Source organism: Patagioenas fasciata, chromosome 5 (assembly GCF_037038585.1).
Source record: "Patagioenas fasciata isolate bPatFas1 chromosome 5, bPatFas1.hap1, whole genome shotgun sequence".
NCBI classification, from domain to species: domain Eukaryota; kingdom Metazoa; phylum Chordata; class Aves; order Columbiformes; family Columbidae; genus Patagioenas; species Patagioenas fasciata.
In genome coordinates this window covers 67,925,036-67,946,584 of record NC_092524.1, presented here as the reverse complement: position 1 = coordinate 67,946,584, position 21,549 = coordinate 67,925,036, and the positions used below count along the sequence as shown (strand labels likewise).

The following is a 21,549-nucleotide window of genomic DNA, read 5'->3' as shown; positions in this document are numbered from 1 at the left end:
AGGAAAGGGGAAATGAAATATGTCCAACCCAAGGGTAGAGCAGGGGAAAGCCTCAGGTCAGACCTGTTGACCTGCTGCCTTCCCCCAGGCTGCTCACTTTGATTAAACAGACAGAAATAAAGAGAGGGGATGTGCCACAGACCTGAGATTAGCCAGATGTTCCTCATTGCTGAGCTGGATATGTGGTCTTTCCCCGACAGGCAATTTGGCCCAAATCCCACCTCACCCCCAGAAGATAAGGCCAAGCCCCTGCTCCTCGCCTTGCTGACACACCTGGCTGTGCAGCTGTTCTGCAGAGCCACAGCTGGATTCCAGCTGCCCGGGGCACAGCTCCCCCACCTTCACAAGGTGATCACAGAATCCCAGAACGTTAGGGATTGGAAGGGAGCTTGAAAGATCATCCAGCCCAATCCTCCCGCCGGAGCAGGAACATGCACACAAGGACCACAGACAAACCATCTGTGATGAAACCCACCAGCATAGACCTTCTTTCTCTCTACAACTGCCTGAAAGGAGGTTGGAGCCAGGGGGGTCAGGCTCTGCTCCCAAGGAACAAGTGACAGGATGAAAGGAAACAGAATCACACAGAATCCCAGAATGTCAGGGGTTGGAAGGGACCTGGAAAGCTCATCCAGTGCAATCCCCCCATGGAGCAGGAACACCCAGCTGAGGTTCCACAGGAAGGTGTCCAGGCGGGTTTGAATGGCTGCAGAGAAGGAGACTCCACAACCTCCCTGGGCAGCCTGGGCCAGGCTCTGCCACCCTCATCAGGAACAAGTTTCTTCTCAAATTTAAGTGGAACCTCTTGTGTTCCAGTTTAAACCCATTGTCCCTTGTCCTATCACTGGTTGTCACTGAGAAGAGCCTGGCTCCATCCTCCTGACACTCCCCCTTTCCATATTGATCCCCAGGAATGAGTCCCCCCTCAGTCTCCTCTTCTCCAGCTCCAGAGCCCCAGCTCCCTCAGCCTTTCCTCACACGGGAGATGCTCCACTCCCTTCAGCATCTTCGTTGCCTCAAGTTGCACCAGGGGAGGTTGAGGTTGGATGTGGGGAACAATTTCTTCCCCAAAGGGCTGTGGGGCATTGGAACAGGCTGCCCAGGGCAGTGCTGGAGTCACCATCCCTGGAGGGGTTGGACAGATGAGGTTCTTAGGACATGGGTCACTTGGACTTGGCAGCGCTGGGTTAAGATCACAGAGTCCCACTGTTAAAGATCGTTTCCAACCAATTCCAGGATTGCACACCAGGCAGCACCAGCCCTTCTCTGGTCGGTGGGCTCCACCTGCCCCACACCAGCACAGCCCCATCCACCCTCTGCCGTTCAACCGAGGAGTCGGGGTCGCTCCTCTGGAAGGGGCAGCACCAGTCTCCAGGGCTTCACTGGATTCCAGGTTCAGTCTGAGACCAAAGCACAGGATTCTTCCCCTCTCTGCCTCCCACTACTGCCCTTGCAGGAGACAATTTATAGCAGAAGCAGCAAATCTCCTCCTCAGTTCAAAAGCCAGGGCCCTGCAATCTGCTTTAGGTAGAGCTTTACGAATACAGCATCTAAGGCAAATACTCCACAAAATGTATTTCTATACATACATAATTTTAAGCAACTGGGGATCTACTGAATTCCTTTCTGCTGTTAAGCATTTCCTCATCTCAAATCTGTCTCCAGACAAGGGCTTTCAGTGAGTTAAAAGAAATATCAGGCTCAGACACTCCTGTGTCAAACTTGTGTCTGCCTTAGTTTTACATGAAAGAGATTTCTTAAGTTCCTCCTAAAAATACACATCCGCACCTTGAAAAGGGAAGAGAAACAACCTGGAAACCTCTCGCAAAGATCATTTTCCAGCACAACAAGCTGCAGTAACTAAGAAGTGAAGTTTTGCAGCTGGGTAAGAGAGGCAGGAACACACGGACCAAAAAACTACACACGCAGAAACCCACACCAAAAATACCCCAAACAACCACCCACCACCAAATAACCCCAAACCACCACCACCACCAAATAACCCCAAACCACCACCACCAAATAACCACTTGCGGAGCATCTTCCCTGGAAGGTGTTAAACACTCTTCAATTAGAAGGACACCCGATAACAATCACATCTAGAAGAAGTTGCAGATATCCTTATTTCCCTTCCCTATGCTCACGCAAACATGTTTTTTCCTACTTAACGTTCATTTAGACAATTCATTTTAGCTTTTTCTTAAAAAAAACCAAGCTTATGTACTCCCAGGAGCTGCATACAAGAAGGGCTGAATACACAGATGCAAACAAAACACTGAATTACCATTATGGAAATTAATTGTAAGAGTCACAAAGCGCATTATTCCTAGAAATTGCTTTTATTTAGCAATTATGTTAACACCGCAAGAAGGCAGCTGGCACCAAAACCAAACAGTTGCGTTTAAAACCAGGGAAGTGAATTAACTGGAGCTGAATACACCTGAATACACTCCACCACCTTGAATCCTCAAAGACTTGGGGTTTTGCTTGCCGAGTGAAAGAAAGGGGATAAATGTATAGGAGAAACCGCTTATTTTTGAAGTTATTTTTATGTTGTTGCAAATCAAAGTTAAATCCTGACAACCAACCAGCGGGGGAAAAGAACTGAAGGAGTCAGTGACAATACTGAGATAATATTTTAATTTTTTTAAGGTTTTTTTTTTTTCCTGTAAAATGGCTTGTACTTCCACAGGTACAACAGCAAAGAAACTATTTCAGTCCATTTCACACGGTGAATATAGCCAGAAGTTTTATAACAACAGCTGCTAACACTGTTTGAAGGTAAACATCACTTTGTCACACAGGGCTCGCTGTACCTACGGTTGTGTCACAATCAGCAGCTTCCCCGGTGCTCTGCGTCCCGTATTGAACCCCAGAGGAACGCGACACAAACACAAGGGACTTGAGGTGACTCGAAGACTCGTTTGCCCACCAGGAAATAAAACCGCCTCATCCCACGGGAATGTCGACAGCCACCGGTTTGAGCTGTAGTTCGGTTGTTCCCGGCAACTTGTGGTTTTGTTCTGCTGCCAGTAAATGGAAACTCAAGACAGAAGGTAAAGTTCGATGGTTGCCACCTGTTGCGGTCGTGCTGCGGGCGCTGGGACAGGGTTTGCACAGAACTGCTGTGATTTCAGCCTAGAAATAACCCCCTCTCCACCCTTCACCCCCCAAAAAAATCAGCCTTAGCTTAAGCTTTTCCTTTTAATTCACAACACCAAGTGCAAAGAGTCATGAGGAGCACTCATTAGGAAATAAACAGAATGAGAAACACCTGGAGAAGACATTTGCAACTCTGATTTATATTTTCCTTGAAGAGATAAGCAAGCCTGAAGGTTTAATTCTCTTCCTTGCTTTCTTTCTGAGTTATGCTTACTTGTTTACCTGCAGCTATGTGGATCAATAGAAAATAAGAACTCACAAGAGGCTGAAAACTGAGTGGAGGAGGAGGAGGAATCCTTGGCCAGATGCTGCGGAACCGCTGGGCTGTCCACACCGATCCAGCTCAAGAGCTGAACTGATTCCTGTTCCTGCCCGTTCCCATCAACAGCTCTACCTGTGCATTCCACTTCGCATCCAAAAGGCAGTGCATTAACAACAACCTTGGGGAAAAACAAGACTTAACCACCCGTGGCAGAACGTTCCTTTACAGAGAAGAGCCAAGCACGGCTCGTTTCTATGGTGTATTTGTGGCTCGACTTTAAGCAACGGCAAAGCCAGGTGAGTTTTCCTTCCGCACTAAAAACCATATTTAAGTGCCTCTATCAGTTCTTACAACAGCCAAATCACCACCAGTTCTCTGACGCCAGAAAAGTGAAGACTATGAGCTGGATGAACAGAAACACAACCGTCTTGGAGAAGCTTCCTCCACTTGCAGAAGAATAAAACATAAAATAGTGAGCAAAACCAGCTACTGCAACAGCCTTGAAGGCAGAGTCATCACAGTTGAAATGCAGTTTCTTTTGGGTGGTGCATGGAGTGGACAAATAAATCACATTTCTGAGATGTGGGATTAAAACGCAGCATTGTGCCAACTCTTTTATACAACTTGGACCACCATTCAAAAGAAGAGCAACACTCACTCATCTATTGAGACCTCAGCACTGTCATAGAAGCTGCTAGAAAAGCGTTACAGCTCCCGTGTGCGTGGATACGATCAGACTCAAAAATGCTTGTAGCTCTAAGCTGGTTTTGAAGCATTCCAATAGAATCAACAGCAACCGGTGAAAACAAGAATCCTTGCAGAACGCAGTGCCGGCATTTGAAACGGTGTGCAAAAAAATGTTACAGCACTGAAATAAGGAGAGAAGCTTTCAAAGCAAAGTTTGAGGGTGGTTCTCAAGCTTACTCGCTCCAAACAGAACCAATCTTATTTATCCAGGAAGTACTTTCTCCTACTGAGTTACCAGACGTGTGTTTATGATGAGGGGAGGAAAAAAGGGCTAAGCAGCCAAATGGTCCATTATTTCATAAAAAGCAGCATATGTGGCAGTAACATTTGAGAAAAATCATGCTAGAAACTCTTCAGCCTTCCCGGTAAATCCGGCTCTGAGGGACTCACCCTAGATTTGAACAGCGGTCAATGCCAAAGCACCTGGATTCATGCAAAGAACCTGCGGAAGTTTGGTTCCCAGGTAAGAGTTTTCCTCCCTGCGGTATTTCTTGTGTTATACAGAATCGCCAACAGTGAAACAACGACAACAAAAATCTCGCTTAAAGCCCGGTATTTTCAAATAATTCAGCCTGAATTCACTAAGGAAGGTTTCCTGGAAGAGCGTTTTCACGGCACCTCTTGTGAGAAACGACGCGGAGTATCTCACCGAGTCCAATGAGGGCGAGGTGGAGGCGAGAATGCCTCTCGCTGATGAGGTATATGCTAAATAGAAAGAACGCTGTGGTATGTATAATATACGGGACCTGAGGAGCTCGTACTGAACATCAACAAGGAAGAGGCACCTTCACGTTCACCACAAAAACCAGGACAAGGAAGCCAAGGCCAAGGGCGTTTCTTCCCGGTCCGGTTGGGCCGCTGTGCTTGGTGAAGATGAACCACAAAGTCACCTTGTGGGAGGACTCGGAATATGGAATCACAAGAGGATCTCATTGCAAAGGCACTAGGAAGAAGCATATAGGTTTAGGTTAACGAGATTCATCCTATTTCCGATCACCGAGTGGGAGAAAAAACTGCAAAGGTTGGGATTTTCTGAGCAAATGCTGCGGTTTTCTTTCAAGCAGCAAAATAAAGCTATTTTCAAATTATTAAAATGCTGAACATCCATACAGCAGAATTATATTAAAAACAGCAGCAGACAAAAGTACATCCCATCACCATTGGCAAGGGACATGTAAAATGTTTATAAGGTTAACTATAAAACAATTTTACAACCAAAATATGAACAGGCCAATTCAAGTATATATATATACAGAATATATTAAAATCATATAAATTATATATTTATACAAAGGGCACAAATATAGCAAAAAGCTATAGTTGATTCAACAGAACTGAGCTTGAATGATCAAATTCATCTAGAGGTGTTACGAGTTTCTCCCAAATTCCTTCTTTTTAAACCTGGACAGATGGATACCTCAGACACAAGAGCACAGGGAGCAAAATAACCAAACACACAACCCATAAATCAAAGAGTTATTTCGTATGAAATGAAACTAAGAGTGGGCAGGGCACATCTCATATGAAATTCTGATTTAATTATTTCCATCGTAAACATGGATCAGCTCTCTTCGAAAGTCGGGAATTTCAAGCGATCCGCTTCAGATGTACCACCCTGGCGCCTGTATTTGATTACATTTGAATGTGGTTTGATTTGCAAACATTTAGGAAAAAATAAATGGATACAAACACATCTCAATCTGCAAAAAAAACCAAAGGTGACAGATGGCAGCAAGTTGAGAACTGAACCAAAATACTCGGCTGAACTAGAAACGATGCTCTCCTTACAGCATTTTGGCTACTAAGTGAGCTTAATAACTTATTTTAAATGCTTTTTTATTTCAAAATATAACAGCGTATAACCACAAGCCACTGAAGTACTTGAGAATCTAAACAGTCCCATCCATCGGCTTATATTTAAACCCGACCTAAGTGCTTGCCTGAATTCAGGTCTATGTTAATAAGTTCTGTATAAGTTGTACCTAAACCTTCTCTCTTGCTGCGGGACCACCCCTTCATTAATGAGGTTTTTAAAGGCTCGTTACATCTCAATTAACCCAATGGTCCTGGGTGTGCAAGGAGCAGTTATGGCAAGCTAAGTTAGGCAGAAATTAAAAGGCCAGACTACACATATACAGAACACTGGCTTAAAAACCAGAAGCAAGGATGTGAAAAAGTAAAGCAGTTTGAACAGATGCAGGTAAAATGGGGGAAAAACATAAAGAAAGAAAAGAGAAATCAGCCATATACCATACATAATGAACAGTGGATATCTGTTACATTGACAGGAAATCAATGCAAACAGGATTTCCTCAGTTTCAAGTAATCCTTGATGCCTTTTTGGCCAGCTGTGTTATACTATAATAGGTATTTTAATAGCTTTCATACTCTACAATTTAGGCAGCTAATTTTTCTCTTACATATCCAATTATCTCTAGTGAACATTCACCTATAGTTCTCCACGTATTCTATATTAGCTCCTTGAAAAACTATTCAAGTTCAATTATATTGCAAATTAAAGACAGTTACATTCTGTATGTTCCTTCTAGATTTGAAAAATAGGTTTTAAAGGCCTGTCAAAGTTTAGAAGAAAAAACCTTTCCATTAAAAAATCTTAGCTTAAAAAAAGCATTAAGACACCTTTTTTTTTTCTGATCCAGGGTACTAATAAAAAGATTACAAATATACTACAATTTGACCAAGAAGACTTCATGAATATGCTGCTTTTGAGCATGCAACACTGATATCTGTCAAGTTCCAGGTATCAATGTATCCCAATTCCACCACAGTCTGTCACCATTTCCTCGTGAGATGTGTCCCCCATCCCCACCCTACCACCCTACCAATAACCATTACGAAAAAGGTAAAACCTAGAGTTAGTGGCAGAATCTTCACAGTAAATCAGGAAAGAAAACGTTACGGTGATCATCAGTCAATCGGCCCCTGAAAAATCAGCTTGATGCAGTTGTGTTCCCCGGACAGTTGCGTCGCACAAAAAGGGCAGGCGGCGTGAAACGCGTGAGTACCGTGGGGCAGCGGGATCTGAGACCAGTACTTCGCAGACTTCTCCGAGCACACGTGTCCGCAGGGGGTGAAAGCGTGAGTGGGAGGCCCAGCATCCACGTAAAAACCCGCTTCACAACCCAGCCACAGAGGCACGTAGGGGCCAACGGTTCTGCACATGGGACATTCCCGCTCGTTGGCTTCCGTGTCGCTGCGGTGTCCCCAGTTGTGGTAGCCGTGGACGTGGCCGCAGCTGAGATACGCCCAAGGCTGCTTCTCTTCCACCACATCTTTACGGTTGATGCTGGGAAAAGCTAAAGTGTTTAAGCCGACGGGACACTGCGGCCGGGCGGCGTTTATCTCCTGTCGCAGGGCTTCGATGTGTTTCTGAGTCGGGGCGTGGAACAGTCCGTCCGCCGTTCTCCACAGGAGGGTGGCTCCGCACAGGTCGATGAGAGAACCATCCTGGAGGACGTTGGTCTCATTTTCTACCTGGTGGTGGAACACAGAAGGAGTTAAGCCTGAGAGCTTTTACAAACAACTGAGTTAGTTCTGTGAACCTGTCACCTGCCTCACCAGAACGTTACCCTCCTTAGCACACTACCAAATTTTCACAGAATCCCAGAATGTCAGGGATTGGAAGGCTCATCCAGTGCAATCCCCCCATGGAGCAGGAACACCCAGCTGAGGTTCCACAGGAAGGGGTCCAGGCGGGTTTGAATGGCTGCACAGAAGGAGACTCCACAACCTCCCTGGGCAGCCTGGGCCAGTGTTCTGTTACCCTTACCGAGAAGAAGTTCCTTCTCAAATTTAAGTGGAACCCCTTGTGTTCCAGTTTGAACCCATTACCCCTTGTCCTGTCATTGGTTGTCACCACGAAGAGCCTGGCTCCATCCTCCTGAGACTGCCCCTTTCCATATTGATCCCCAGGAATGAGTCCCCCCTCAGTCTCCTCTTCTCCAGCTCCAGAGCCCCAGCTCCCTCAGCCTTTCCTCACACGGGAGATGCTCCACTCCCTTCAGCATCTTGGTGCCTGCGCTGGACTCTCTCCAGCAGTTCCCTGTCCTTCTGGAACTGAGGGGCCACAACTGGACACAAGATTCCAGGTGTGGTCTCCCCAGGGCAGAGCAGAGGGGCAGGAGAACCTCTCTGACCTACTGACCACCCCCTTCTAACCCACCCCAGGTACCATTGGCCTTCCTGGCCACAAGGGCCCAGTGCTGGCTCATGCTCACCCTGCTGTCCCCAGGACCCCCAGGTCCCTTTCCCCTACACTGCTCTCTAATGGGTCATTCCCCAACTTACACTGGAACCTGGGGTTGTTCCTGCCCAGATTCAAGACTCCACACTTGCCCTTGTTATATTTCATTAAATTTCTCCCCGCCCAGCTCTCCAGCCTGTCCAGGTCTCTGATGGCAGCACAGCTTCCAGTGTCACCACTCCTCCCAGCCTGGTGTCACCAGCAAACTTGCTGACAGTCACTCTATTCCCTAATCCAAGTCATTAATGAATATATTGAATAATACCGGCCCCAGTACCGATCCTCGAGGGACTCCACTAGATCCAGGCCTCAGCTGGACTCTGCCCCATTGACCACGACTCTCTGGCTTCTTCCCTTCAGCCAGCTTGCAGTCCACCTCTTATTGTTTCCTTGTGGCCCCCCATTTGTTTGAACCCATTTCTTGTCTCTTTTATGTTTATATATATGTATATAAACATAATCTTAAATATAGGATATCTTTTATCCTGTGCTTGTACAGGATGCCCTAAATTTGCAACTGTTACATGCTACAACAATACTAATTATTATATAGTTTTCCTCCCTGTAATGATTACTAATGTAATATCTTTCCCAAAGAATTAACTTCTCAAATACCCTGTACCACCGAGCGCCCTATTTTTTCCTCTCAAATATTAATTCTCTGTGTGGCTCTGTCATGTTTAAGGTGATATTTGCTGAAATATTCTATCAAGACTGAAGAGGAAACTTGCCATTCCTTAAGGGCTATATTAGCCCTCCTGGAATTCTTTGACTGGCAGACGCTGTTCACGCAGCAAAAGACCCTTCTGGACTAAAAAAGAAGACCCTTTTGGATTAAAAAATGATGCTTTTGGACTAAAAACATTTTCAAAGGATTATGACAAACACATGTAGTACTCTCCTGAAATACTCTTATTTTAATGTCACGAACATATAAGCAACTTGTGCTACTGCTACCAGTTCGGTAGTGATGAATACATATTGAAAAGGTTCTTTATGAAATCGAAGAGGAAAACAGATCTACTGCCTGGCTTTATACATAGACAATGAGTAAAGAATACCACTAAGGCAAAACAAATACCCTACACGTTAAGTAGGTCACATGAAATCATCATCATGTGTGTTTAAGAATACTACGAATGACAACCAGTTTGGCATCTACATTTTAATCCAGTTTAAATTCACAGATTAATCGTGGATCATCCTTGCTCAAAACACCTAGATGGTACAATACAGACCATAGATAAGAGGTCACCAGTGTCAAGTGCTGCCAGCAGAAAAATCCAGCGGTTGAAGAACAGATGAGAAAAGCCGTGATTTGATGCACTTTTCAGATAATTCCTTCGAAAACAGCAAAGCAAAAGCTGTCTCGTATGCAATGTGTTCAATTCATTATACAGCGTGCATTTGGTTTTATGAACCCAATCAACGAATACTGATCACATCACACCAGTGCGCCATGTAATTTTATTTAAATGAGAGTTCAAGTCATTTTGGAGGCAGAGAAGGGAATTTATTTGTTTTAGCGTTGCCTTTCTTTAGCAGCACTACGAAGGTGCTTTACTAACCACGTACAAAGGGCGCGATTGCAACATCATCTGTCCCATCCCCGGGGCGATGTTCGCCTGCCTCCATTAAAGCGAGAAAGCAATTTCTGTACTGAAAGCAAAACAAAACAACCCAACTCCATTTACCCAACTCCTTTAAATGCTCAGTTTTCTGCCCCTTCAGTGCGAGCGCGTGGGATTCCTCTAACAACCAGCCAAGCTAATGGGCGCTCAGTTTTGGCACGGACAGGACGTTCCCCTCGCCGTGCACACTTTCTTAGTCTTTAAACTCTAGCAGATGGATGATAAAGTTATAAAAGAGGCATCTTGAGCTCCTGTGAACATCCTCTACCTTCCTGAACCCTAACAAAGAAAGAAGAGGTGAACCATGAAGGTTTTTCCAGGCAGGAGAGCGTTCTAACCTACCCAGGGGCAAGGAGGACTTCCGACTGGAAATACGGTTGTCTCTGTATTTCGCTGGGGTATTTCTATATGTTTGCGCTAGATATTTTTCCTTTGAAGGCAGAGGAAAACAAAGGATGAGCAACAATAGTTTTCTCCTTCCTCGGTACCACAGATCTTGGGAAGGGGAAAGAGCAAGAGCTCCATGAGAATTCTGTTCCACCTCCTATGGATAAGAGGATATATCCACTCATGAGAACCTCTCTCCTGCCACAGGAGGCCTTTGGTAAAGGCAAAGCCCATCCAGCTCCACAAGAGAAAACAGAAATATACTTAGCAGGGCTTCTCTTCCTAGTGGCCGGTAAATGGGACAGAAGCTGCTTCATCCAAACTGGTGGACTCTTACAAAAGTACTGCAAAAGCCAGTTCCCTACGCACCAACTCCAACATGTCCCCATGTCCCAGGAGAACATTCCAGAGATGGAGTGTATTAAGATCCTATATTCTATGCAGTTTCAGTTGTAAAAGTGACATTAGCAGAAAACTTAAGTGTTGTCCTGTCTAAGCAGAAAGAGAATAGCAGCACAGAATTTACTGGAACACAGCTATTTAGATTATTTCAGTGCCTGCTATGTAAGGACCCCACTATTACCCCACAGCCACCCCACAACTGCATCCCTTCAGGCCACGAATACAAGCACCCCTTCAAGGAACCACAGAACGACAGGGATTGGAAGGGCCCTGGAAAGCTCATCCAGTGCAATCCCCCCATGGAGCAGGAACACCCAGCTGAGGTTCCACAGGAAGGTGTCCAGGCGGGTTTGAATGGCTGCAGAGAAGGAGACTCCACAACCTCCCTGGGCAGCCTGGGCCAGGCTCTGCCACCCTCACCAGGAACAAGTTTCTTCTCACATTTAAGTGGAACCTTCTGTGTTCCAGTTTGTACCCATTTCCCCTTGTCCTACCACTGGTTGTCACCGAGAAGAGCCTGGCTCCATCCTCCTGACACTCCCCCTTTCCATATTGATCCCCATGAATGAGTCCCGCCTCAGTCTCCTCTTGTCCAGCTCCAGAGCCCCAGCTCCCTCAGCCTTTCCTCACACGGGAGATGCTCCACTCCCTTCAGCATCTTGGTGGCTGCGCTGGACTCTCTCCAGCAGTTCCCTGTCCTTCTGGAACTGAGGGGCCACAACTGGACACAATATTCCAGGTGTGGTCTCCCCAGGGCAGAGCAGAGGGGCAGGAGAACCTCTCTGACCTACTGACCACCCCCTTCTAACCCACCCCAGGTACCATTGGCCTTCCTGGCCACAAGGGCCCAGTGCTGGCTCATGGTCACCCTGCTGTCTCCAGGACCCCCAGGTCCCTTTCCCCTACACTGCTCTCTAATAGGTCGTTCCCCAACTTACACTGGAACCTGGGGTTGTTCCTGCCCAGATTCGACTCTACACTCACCCTTGTTATATTTCATTCAATTTTTCCCTGCCCAACTCTCCTGCCATCCCTTGTTTTCTTTTAATTACCAGCTATTTCCAGCTCACCAGTTTCCCCCTTTGTTGAGCAGATCTGGTTTCCCGGAGCGTGTACACATCGCCACAGACCGAGATCTCCCGCCAGACTCCAGGTTTGGACTCCTCGGTGAACCCTCCTTTCGGATGCATGACCAGCACCCCATTAGTTGTCAAACCATCCATGTGGCCATCAGGATTTTTCCATTTTGCTGCTTTTTCCTGCATGTGACAACCACCCCAGAAAAGAAACAGTTTGTCTAGAAGTACACAGGTTAAGGTTTTACACACTCAAGGTTTAGTAGTGTTGTCTAAACCATATTTTGTCACTGCTTAGACAGAGATTTACAAAAAACCAACATTTTTAAGAATACCTTGTGCCAGGGTGGTAACATCTTTTGCTCGTGCATCTTGAATTACTATTCTATCTTAAATATTATTGTTTTAAACTCAGTTGAGTGCCTTTGACTGCAGGTTAAGGGCTCATAAGTGAGGCACATACTCCTAAAAACCACACTGGAATATCACAACAGGCACATTTCATTCCATAATGCTGCTCCGTGGTCTTCAGCAGAACAGCAAGAGCATCTTATTCACAATGAGTGTGATGAACACACCAAACGAACCTAAAGAAGATCCACTAACAGTTACTAAAGCAGAGCTGCATTGTTAAAGGCAATTATGACCATGAATCCATGCTGCTAATAAATCAGGCACATAAAACTACTTAACACCGCAGCTGGAGCAATAGAAGTCTAATGACAGTATAAGGTATCAACTAGTACAAGGAAATTTTGGGGCTTGAAAATAGTGGAGAGTAAAAGTAAGAATTTGCTCAGACATAACATAATTATTAGTAGTACTTACACCAAGAAATATATTTTTAGATGAGTCAAATCCAGCTGCAAAAATCCTTGCGGTATATGGTGGGCTCCTGTCGCAAACAATCCTGCACGCAAAACGGGAAATGGTGCTTTGCGTAATCTGGGTTTCATCGTTATTTTGAGTTCCAGAAATTGTATCTGTTACTACAAAGTCTATGGGGCTTTCTGTCGACCTCCCAACCTGCGAAAAAAATAAAGAGATAATGGTATAATTAGAGAAAGCCATAGAAATATCAAACATTAAGAAAACAATTTTACCAAGGTAATGTTGATGGCATCGGTAAAATACTACCTATTGAATTTTTGGATGGCAAGATGCAACTAAAGATTAGGCTGTATTTTCACATTTTTCCAAGGCAGAAACACATCCCTGACACTGCAAGATAAATTTGCACTTACTACAACTGTTGTATATGCTGCAATGAATTGTTTGCTGGAGTACTGTCAACGGTATGAAACTATCAATACTATCACCTTGGTTATTTCATAATCTAACCACAGCAAATTACTCATCACTATATTCCGTCAATTAAAAAGATCCTAGCTTGAAATGCCAAGTTTTATTCACGTTTCTAGTTCCAAGTTACTTTGCCGTGAACATAAAGGACTTTTTTTAGAACCAGAACTGGGTTATTTTGATAAATCGCAACAAAAAGCTGCCCACCTTCCTGCCTGCAGAATTTGTCATTCCAGAATAGAACAGTTTTCAGGTAAAACCCACAATGTGGTGAAATTTATTCCTAATTATGCACATGCATAACTAAAAAAATGTTAAAACTTTCTTCAGCAGCAATAAGACACAGCTGAACAGTACACAAGAATATTTTTCTATATGGACATCTATACATTTTAATCTGAAAACTGGAAACATTTAGGCATCTGGAACACAAAACTTCATTGCAAACTTAAGTTTTATAGACACACTGTGATCAAACAGAAGAAAACTAAGAATATCCTTCACATGCAACTATCTTCAATATCAAGAATCTACACTTATAGTAATAATCTCCTTGCTAAACTTCATCTCGTCGTCCCCCAAGAAGTTACACTCTGCTTTGCTTCTTGCTCTTCACAACCATGTGTGGTTCCATCATGAACAAACATCTCTGCAAACTGAATTTGCTGTGAAGAAACGTTATTCAAGAGCTGGAAAGTGATATTTTTAATACTTAACCCTTGTCACAACTGAAGTGATAGCAACAGTAAAGGGATTTCTGCCGTACTTCTGCTTTCAGTTCTACTTTGCAGCGTTAAACTCAACCATACACCAAAATTCATGTATTCAGGGACACATCCAGTTATTTTCTCCATCTCATGGCTCTCAACCCCTGGACGGAACAGGATGAACTTGCCACAGAAGCAGCATCAAGGAAACACTGAAAAAGCACTTCAATTCTTCATAGAAAGTAAAGTGACTACTAGAACACCCAAGACATTGAGTTCAGAAACTATTTAACATGGGATATTTCTGATTTATATAACTTGACAAGTTGAAGCTAAAGCTCAGAAAGCCACATTCCTCTTCTTTTTACAGTTCATTTCTAACAGGCTTCTATTTCCCAACCAATGCAAGTCCTGCTGACAGCACCAACCAGCACCAGGGACCTGATCGGTAACTTTGGCCCATTCTCCATCCGCATGTGAAGTCTCTTAAAGGATAATCAATAATGAACATGAAAGAAATTTGCTCACAATCCGTTTCTGCCTGTTGCAGTCTCTCAAACAGATCATTCTGAAAGCTTTTAGATGCAATTAGAGATAAACCTGCCGTATTTTCGCTCAACGGATGACAAAACACACGAGTGTTTGCTCACAGTCTTCACATCATAGCAATCAGTCAACATGAAATACAAATATGTCTGGATATAAGCATGAAAAGCCATATACTAAGCTTTTATTTGGTTTAAAAATATTATATCATTTCAGAGACTTTAAGCCAAGTAATTACTTTACATATAATTTTGTAATTTGTGTCACAAGTATTTCTACACAATGTCAAATTTTTTAAGTATTTGGTTTTCCTTTTTCTCTGCCTCTTGAAAAGCCTTTTAGAGGATCAGACTCATGTATTGTGCTACATTTCAACAGTGGAAACTCTTCAAAGAAGTGGTCTTGAAAACATGGCAATTTCCTCATGCTCTGTAGCAATTAAAACGTTGGGTTTGCGATCACCAGAAAAGAAAAGTCCCTCAGGAACAAATGAAGAACTTTCTACTATCATATCTGTGTCATATTCTATATTATTTCACTAAGTTGCTTCCGATAACAAACCATAAATCTTCCAACTGATTAGTAAGACAGGTCCTGTTGTCTACACTAGAGGTTATTGTTAAAAGCTGTGTAAAAGCCGGGCAGTCCATCCGTTTGCTGGTGTCTACTGTCGATCTAAGAAATGCTATTAAAAACGCTCACTCCTGAGATGAGGCAAGAACCAGACAACCTGCCAACAGATAATTTAACAGCTGCAGATGCTTGAACTTCAACACAAATTCACTCTGATGGTAGGGAGGATTGGACCATGCTCTTCTTTAGAAATGCGCCTGCTTCTCGTATAAACTTGTATTGACTTAGGGTATTTAGGGTTCTTTGTTGCAGTACAAAAAGGTATAACCAACCCATTCCCACCTAATCAAACCATGAAGGAACAGTTCTACTCCAATGGATGCAGCATCAACAGAATAGTTACAATACCCTGAAGAAAGTAATTTTGAACAGCATATAGATTTTGGAAGATGCCTTATAGAACACATTAGTATATTGGTTTTGTTACTGCATGAAGAAAACTGATGTGGGTATCACTAAGACAAATGTACAAATTTCACTACAGAATTACATTTAAAAACTCAAAACCCAAACTGCACACAATGCAGTAGAACAATAGTTCAATAAGCACAGAATAAATTAAAATAAGACTCAATGTTGTCTTAGGAAAAAAACTGGTAGAAGAACAGGAGGTAGAGCTACTTCCATATGAAATTTCATCCTGCATCTACCAAACATGCATATAAACCTGCGTGGGTAACAAATGATGTGTGTCTGCATAGGAGGGTGGGCAGTGCAGTTCAAGCAGCAGCAGGAGGAGATGACACTTTTTGGGTTATAACCTTGGAAAGCATAAACCATGAAGCTATTCTGGATCTGCAATCTTCAAAACTTTCCTGTTTGTTTCTGGAAAACTGCAGAACACAAGTCATGAACACCACAATTCTCCCATTTTCTATGGAAGATAAGGACCAACACCAGACTTGCACAGTAGGAGGAGGAAAAAGGTGACAGCTGCTCAGTGAGCTGTGGATCTCCTTCATTTCCACAAGAAATCAGCTCTAAACCCACAGATTCAGTCCTCACAGGTTACAAATGGTACCCTGACCAAGAAAACAAAAACCTCTGACATCCCTTTTCCCTATTTCAGCCCTTTTTCTCATTTCAGGTCCCACTGATTAAGGTGTTACTATCAACCATCATTCTAAGCTTCTCACCTTACTTAAGCTACTCACATTCCTTACTACGGTTACCTTAGCACAAACCAGCCTTCAAGCAACTCTTCTCTGATGGTTCAATCAGATTATTGAGAATAATTAAAACCTAATGGCTCATCTAATAATGGAAATTTCTAGCATGACTTGAGTAGTAAAATATTGTCACAGCCTGCAAGACTATGACTCCTCTTTCCTTTACCCATTCTCACAGCTATCAGCCCCTCCAGGCCAATGCTTGCAGTGCAGTTCTCAAAAGACAGAGTGGAAACACAAACCAGGACACAGAGCTTGAGGTGATGCTGAGATCAAGTCACAGCATGACCACCTGCACATAAGAAACAGACTGCACCGAAGACAGGAATTTTAACACCACAAAAGCCTTAACCTCGACACATCAGCCATTTCAGGGGGCACCAGAAGGACCGAGACACTCTACCAACAACACGATACAGCTCAAAACGTTTTATTGGTATTGGAAGAGAATTACAGAATGACTTAGGTTGGAAGGGACCTTCCCAGCTCATCCAGTGCTCACCATGAGCAGGGACATCTTCACCAGCTCAGGTTGCTCAGAGCCCCGTCCAGCCTGGCCTGGGATGTCTCCAGGGATGGTTCAGCCACCACCTCTCTGGCCAACCTGGGCCAGGCTCTCACCACCCTCAGGGCCAAGGCAGCCCTGGAGAGGAATCATATCAGACTCTTCTCAGAGGTGAAGAGACCGAGACCTTCCCAGAGAGTGACCCACAGCAGAAATGGTCAGAGGTCTCGCTAAACTCTGCGCCTCTCAGAAACCATCCAGTTGGCCACAGTATCATTTCAGTTGGAAGACACTCTCAAGATCAAGTCCAGCCATAACCTCAACTCTAGCACTAAACCTGTTACAAGCCAAACCAGTCACGTATCTACAAACGTATGGCAGAGAATTGCCTGAACCATAGGCAGCCTCTCACAGGTGAATTAGCACATGGGCCAAAATTAGGGCTTTTGTGACATTTCCCCAGACGCCTGAGAGCTGCTGGAGGTCGAAAGGAATGGTTGGTGCTTGTACAGCAGCACAAGAGATGTGCAGCCCAGCACCCTAGGTCTCTGTACTACCCGGTGCAAATTCCTCCTCTCTTGAGCATCACTGGATCTCTAAGGGGAGCAGGGGAAGATCTGCTCTTAGCTGGGGGTGCTAAGCTTAACCAGCTCATTCCTCACTGAGCCAAACCCCCTGCTTTAGATCCAAGGCATCTTTAATTAGCTCCCTTAACCTACTGCCTTAGACAATGGTCACTTGAAGCTTGGTCTGTGTAAAACTGCTTTAAAACTGCTTTGCCTGTGCTAGATCTCTTCACCTCGGGTTGCTGGATTTCACTAGAGTGACAGCTAAGCACTCCAGCGTGCCTAATTCTTCATCAACACCCTCCGAAATAAAAGCTGTACCCACCACTAGCACATTATGCAATCAAGAAAAGCGCTGTCTATACAATACGACCAAAGCAGCAGCTGTTCTGCTTTATTCATTTTTCAGTGTATACAAGAAGTGGAAAAATTCCAGCTTTCATATCTTTTTTTCCCCCAAATTTACATACAGAAGCGGCTTCACTGGAGCTACTCAAGGCACAAAAGCAGCTTGCAGAGAGAAACAAGTATCACGCAGTAACTCAAAAGGATGGGATATATATTTTCCTTTTACTAGTTAACATAGAAAAACCTATTTCAATTCACTCCGGCAGCATGATCCCTTTCTAACTATCTATTCATGCAGCATCACATGAACCAGACTGCTTTTAATCAATTCCTATTTGGACCTAAACTGTTGCACTCTAGTCACACTAGGAAAAACTGGATATAGAGCAAAAAAACCCAAAATCGACATGAGGCACAACATTTTCATTTTGACAGAGTCATTTCCTCTTCTGTCAACACCACTCAACTGCTGACCCTTCTAAATATGAACGGAGGGCTAACAACTCATTATAAGATGCTCTAATTACAGAGGTCGCTGACAAGACAGACCCAATTAGTCTAGACTGGAAAAGGTTGTGTGCGTTTGTTTTGCTCTGAGCTTGAGGTTTCAGTCAGTACAGGATTTTTGCTCTCTTATTACATATATATAAAAATAACCATCACGCACAAAAACAACTTCAGTTACCAGAACACTTGATGATGCTGAAAAACACAAATGTATACATGGGAGAGTGAAAACACATTGGATAGAAGTAACTTAAAGAAACTCAGCACAGTCCCCTACACCGTTTGATATATTTGCACACTCTTCAGGATCAGTTTTATCATTGTCACCAGTTTGTCTCCTTTAGCGCATGGCTCCCTTCCCCATCCCACGTCCTACTCCCATCCATTCCCTTTTGACTCCAGCTACTTGATTAACTGGAGGATGGGGGTATATTCTTGTGCTTATTCACGAATCCAAACAGAGCACACATCTTTTTCTGGTACTATTAGTACAGTTGCTACACTGTCCTTGCAGAAAAAGCAGAGTACAGTGAAAGCAATAAGGTAGGAAGGGTATTAACAGATGCTGGTTTGAAAAGAGAAAACGATGTATTCCCATATTAATGAAACTGAGTTCAACCACAAAAATTCCACACATCGCAGAAAATGTCCAGAAGAAAAAGGCAGAACTGTGGTTCCATATGTTGCTTGAAAAACACAATCATTTATAAAAGCATGTATTGCATAGAGCCTTACCTGAAACATGTCTGTATCTTTATCATGAGTGTACTCCACTACAACCGTCTGATTCCTGGATAACGTGTAAGAGATACTGTGCTGACCTTTACAGCTGATTGCCTGTTGAATACAAAAATACGTCTATTATATACAAAAACATTATAATCAAATTCATTTTGCACTATAAACACCTTTACTATGATCAGGAAAAGCAGTGTATCGTTTTATTACATTTACATTTTATTACAAGGCTGGCTAAACACATACAATAGGATTTTTTGGTTTCAATGGAAAACCCCACGCTCTTTCTAGTTTAGAAGCACCCAATACCAACCGTTTTCATAGCTTTAGACTTAAAACACATGGTTTTCTCTTTGAAATGATATTAAATTCCTAACCCTCATTGGGGTTTCTACGCCAGCAAAGACTTGGGTTTAGGGTTCTTTGGTTTATTTACTTGTTGTTAAAGCAAGCGAGCGGTACAACTGGATTGCAATTAAAAGTGCCAGGATTTCAGGGGTATCGTTAAAGCAGATTTCATCAGAAAGAGCCCAGCAATTCGACATAAATCATGATTAAAAACCAACACTTTCCACCCGTTTTTTTCTCATTACAGGGTACTTTGTACTACCTGTCCCAGGAAACTGATCTCTGTAGATATGGATATAGCACTAAACGGTCCCAACGCAGAAAGAAACAGTGGGAAACCGTTCTCCTTGTTGAATAAACACAAAGAACAGTTGCCACAGCAAAGAGCTGTAAAAGGGGCAGGACCCAGCAATCCCATCAGAACCCCCCGACCCTCAACGCACAAATTCTTCATGGCACGGATGAGCCTTCTTAAGCTTAGACTTAACACTCACTTTGAATGATGAAGCGGTGTCAAAGTGAAATTGTGTTATCTATACAATGGAAATGCACTTGTAAAAGCTTCAGGACAGAGGGGAACAAGCTGAAAAACCCAATCTATTGGCTAACAGGGAAACAGATGTAAATATGAGATCCATGTAGCCGCATACAATTATGAAAGGTAATGACGGTTGTTGCTCAGAAAACACTTTGCAGACACTGAAGTGTTGAATTAATAAGTTAATTAAAGCTTTCTCCAGTTTTCTGCTAAAGCGGGTAATTTCATAGAAAAGGTTCTCAGTAGCTCCATTCCTTCATCTACAAAATTCACAGATAGAGATGATTAAACTAAGCAATTAAATCTATTCTACTCATTCGTCCCTCTTCTCTCACAGAAGTCTAAATGATCCCAAAGCTACAGATCTACTATTTAACAAATCACTAAAAGTCTTACTAAATGTTGGAGGTATTAAAAACATCTACACACATACTAAAAGCCTACTAAGTGTTTGCAAAAGTATTCGACACAGAATTATTGATAATAACATGATGGAAAAGTTGTTTTTTGTAAACCTCGTGCATTTATAGCAAAAGATTAGAGACTATTGCTAAAAGCTCTTAGAAGACCCAACACCTGCTGAAGATTTAGGCTTAGGTGATAATACCTGGAGGCAAAGGCTTGGGCAAGATGACCTTTCCTAGGTCTTTTCACAAAACTTTAAGCTATTAAGTCTCATTTCCCTGATTTTGTTCCAACAGTTGTAAATACATTTACCTCACTTCTCAGCTGTTGTTGTTAATCGTCGGTACACAGATTCTATATTTCCCAGTTTGAATATATACGTTAATGTGACAGCACCAACAACCAGACACTGGGTAAAACTCCCCAGCACAGATACATGTCCTAAGCTCTGCTCTTGTCAGAGAAGATACTGGAGCAAATAGCAACTTTGGGGAGACCAAAAAATGAGAACTTTAAGGCCCGATGGAAAAAACAAGAGAGAAAATGTAGGACCTTCCAGAGTTACCCAGTGAAGTCATGTCCTATACCTACAGAACTTAGGAATTATTGTATTAATGTATCTAAGCCTTATATGGCTGACCAAGGTGAGCATCTCCTCTGAAATATTAGGGTAGGACAGTCCTCTCCCCTTCCTCACCCTCTCCCCTTCCTCTTTATTTTCCACTATTCAAACCCAGTTATTTACAGTGTGAAATGCCTCATTTAATTTCCTGGAAGTGTGAAATCATTTTTTTAAAAAGCTAAGAACAATGTGAAGTGTTTCAACTTGTGTGGTTTCAGAGTCTACTCATCACCAACACAGTTGCTCTGATTCAAAGACATTTTACAGGCATTTTAATTGCCGGTCTCCAAGCAATTGGCCATTTTCAAGTCAAAAAAGAAGTAGAAGTATTTCAGGAACTATGCAAAACAAAAGAACTATGAACTACTCACAATGAATCATCGAATCATAGAATGCTAGGGATTGGAAGGGACCTGGAAAGCTCATCCAGTGCAGTCCCCCCATGGAGCAGGAACACCCAGCTGAGGTTCCACAGGAAGGTGTCCAGGCGGGTTTGAATGGCTGCACAGAAGGAGACTCCACAACCTCCCTGGGCAGCCTGGGCCAGGCTCTGACACCCTCACCAGGAACAAGTTTCTTCTCACATTTAAGTGGAACCTTTTGTGTTCCAGCTTAAACCCATTGCCCCTTGTCCTATCACTGGTTGTCACCGAGAAGAGCCTGGCTCCATCCTCCTGACACTCC

The 21,549-nt window shown here is 43.4% G+C and overlaps 1 protein-coding gene across 1 annotated transcript in view; it reads right to left on the bottom strand.

The window, feature by feature from the left end:
• Window positions 1–2,621: 2,621 nt before the first annotated feature.
• Window positions 2,622–21,549, bottom strand: part of PELI2 (pellino E3 ubiquitin protein ligase family member 2) — an 85,232-nt gene continuing 66,304 nt past the window's right edge. Inside the window, exons 3-6 of the mRNA XM_065839743.2 lie at window positions 18,950–19,051; window positions 12,760–12,957; window positions 11,926–12,114; window positions 2,622–7,666 (exon numbers count right to left, since the gene is read on the bottom strand). Coding sequence (XP_065695815.1) covers window positions 7,100–7,666; window positions 11,926–12,114; window positions 12,760–12,957; window positions 18,950–19,051 — 1,056 coding nt within the window. The 3' untranslated portion in view covers window positions 2,622–7,099. The remainder of the gene's footprint in view (window positions 7,667–11,925; window positions 12,115–12,759; window positions 12,958–18,949; window positions 19,052–21,549) is intronic.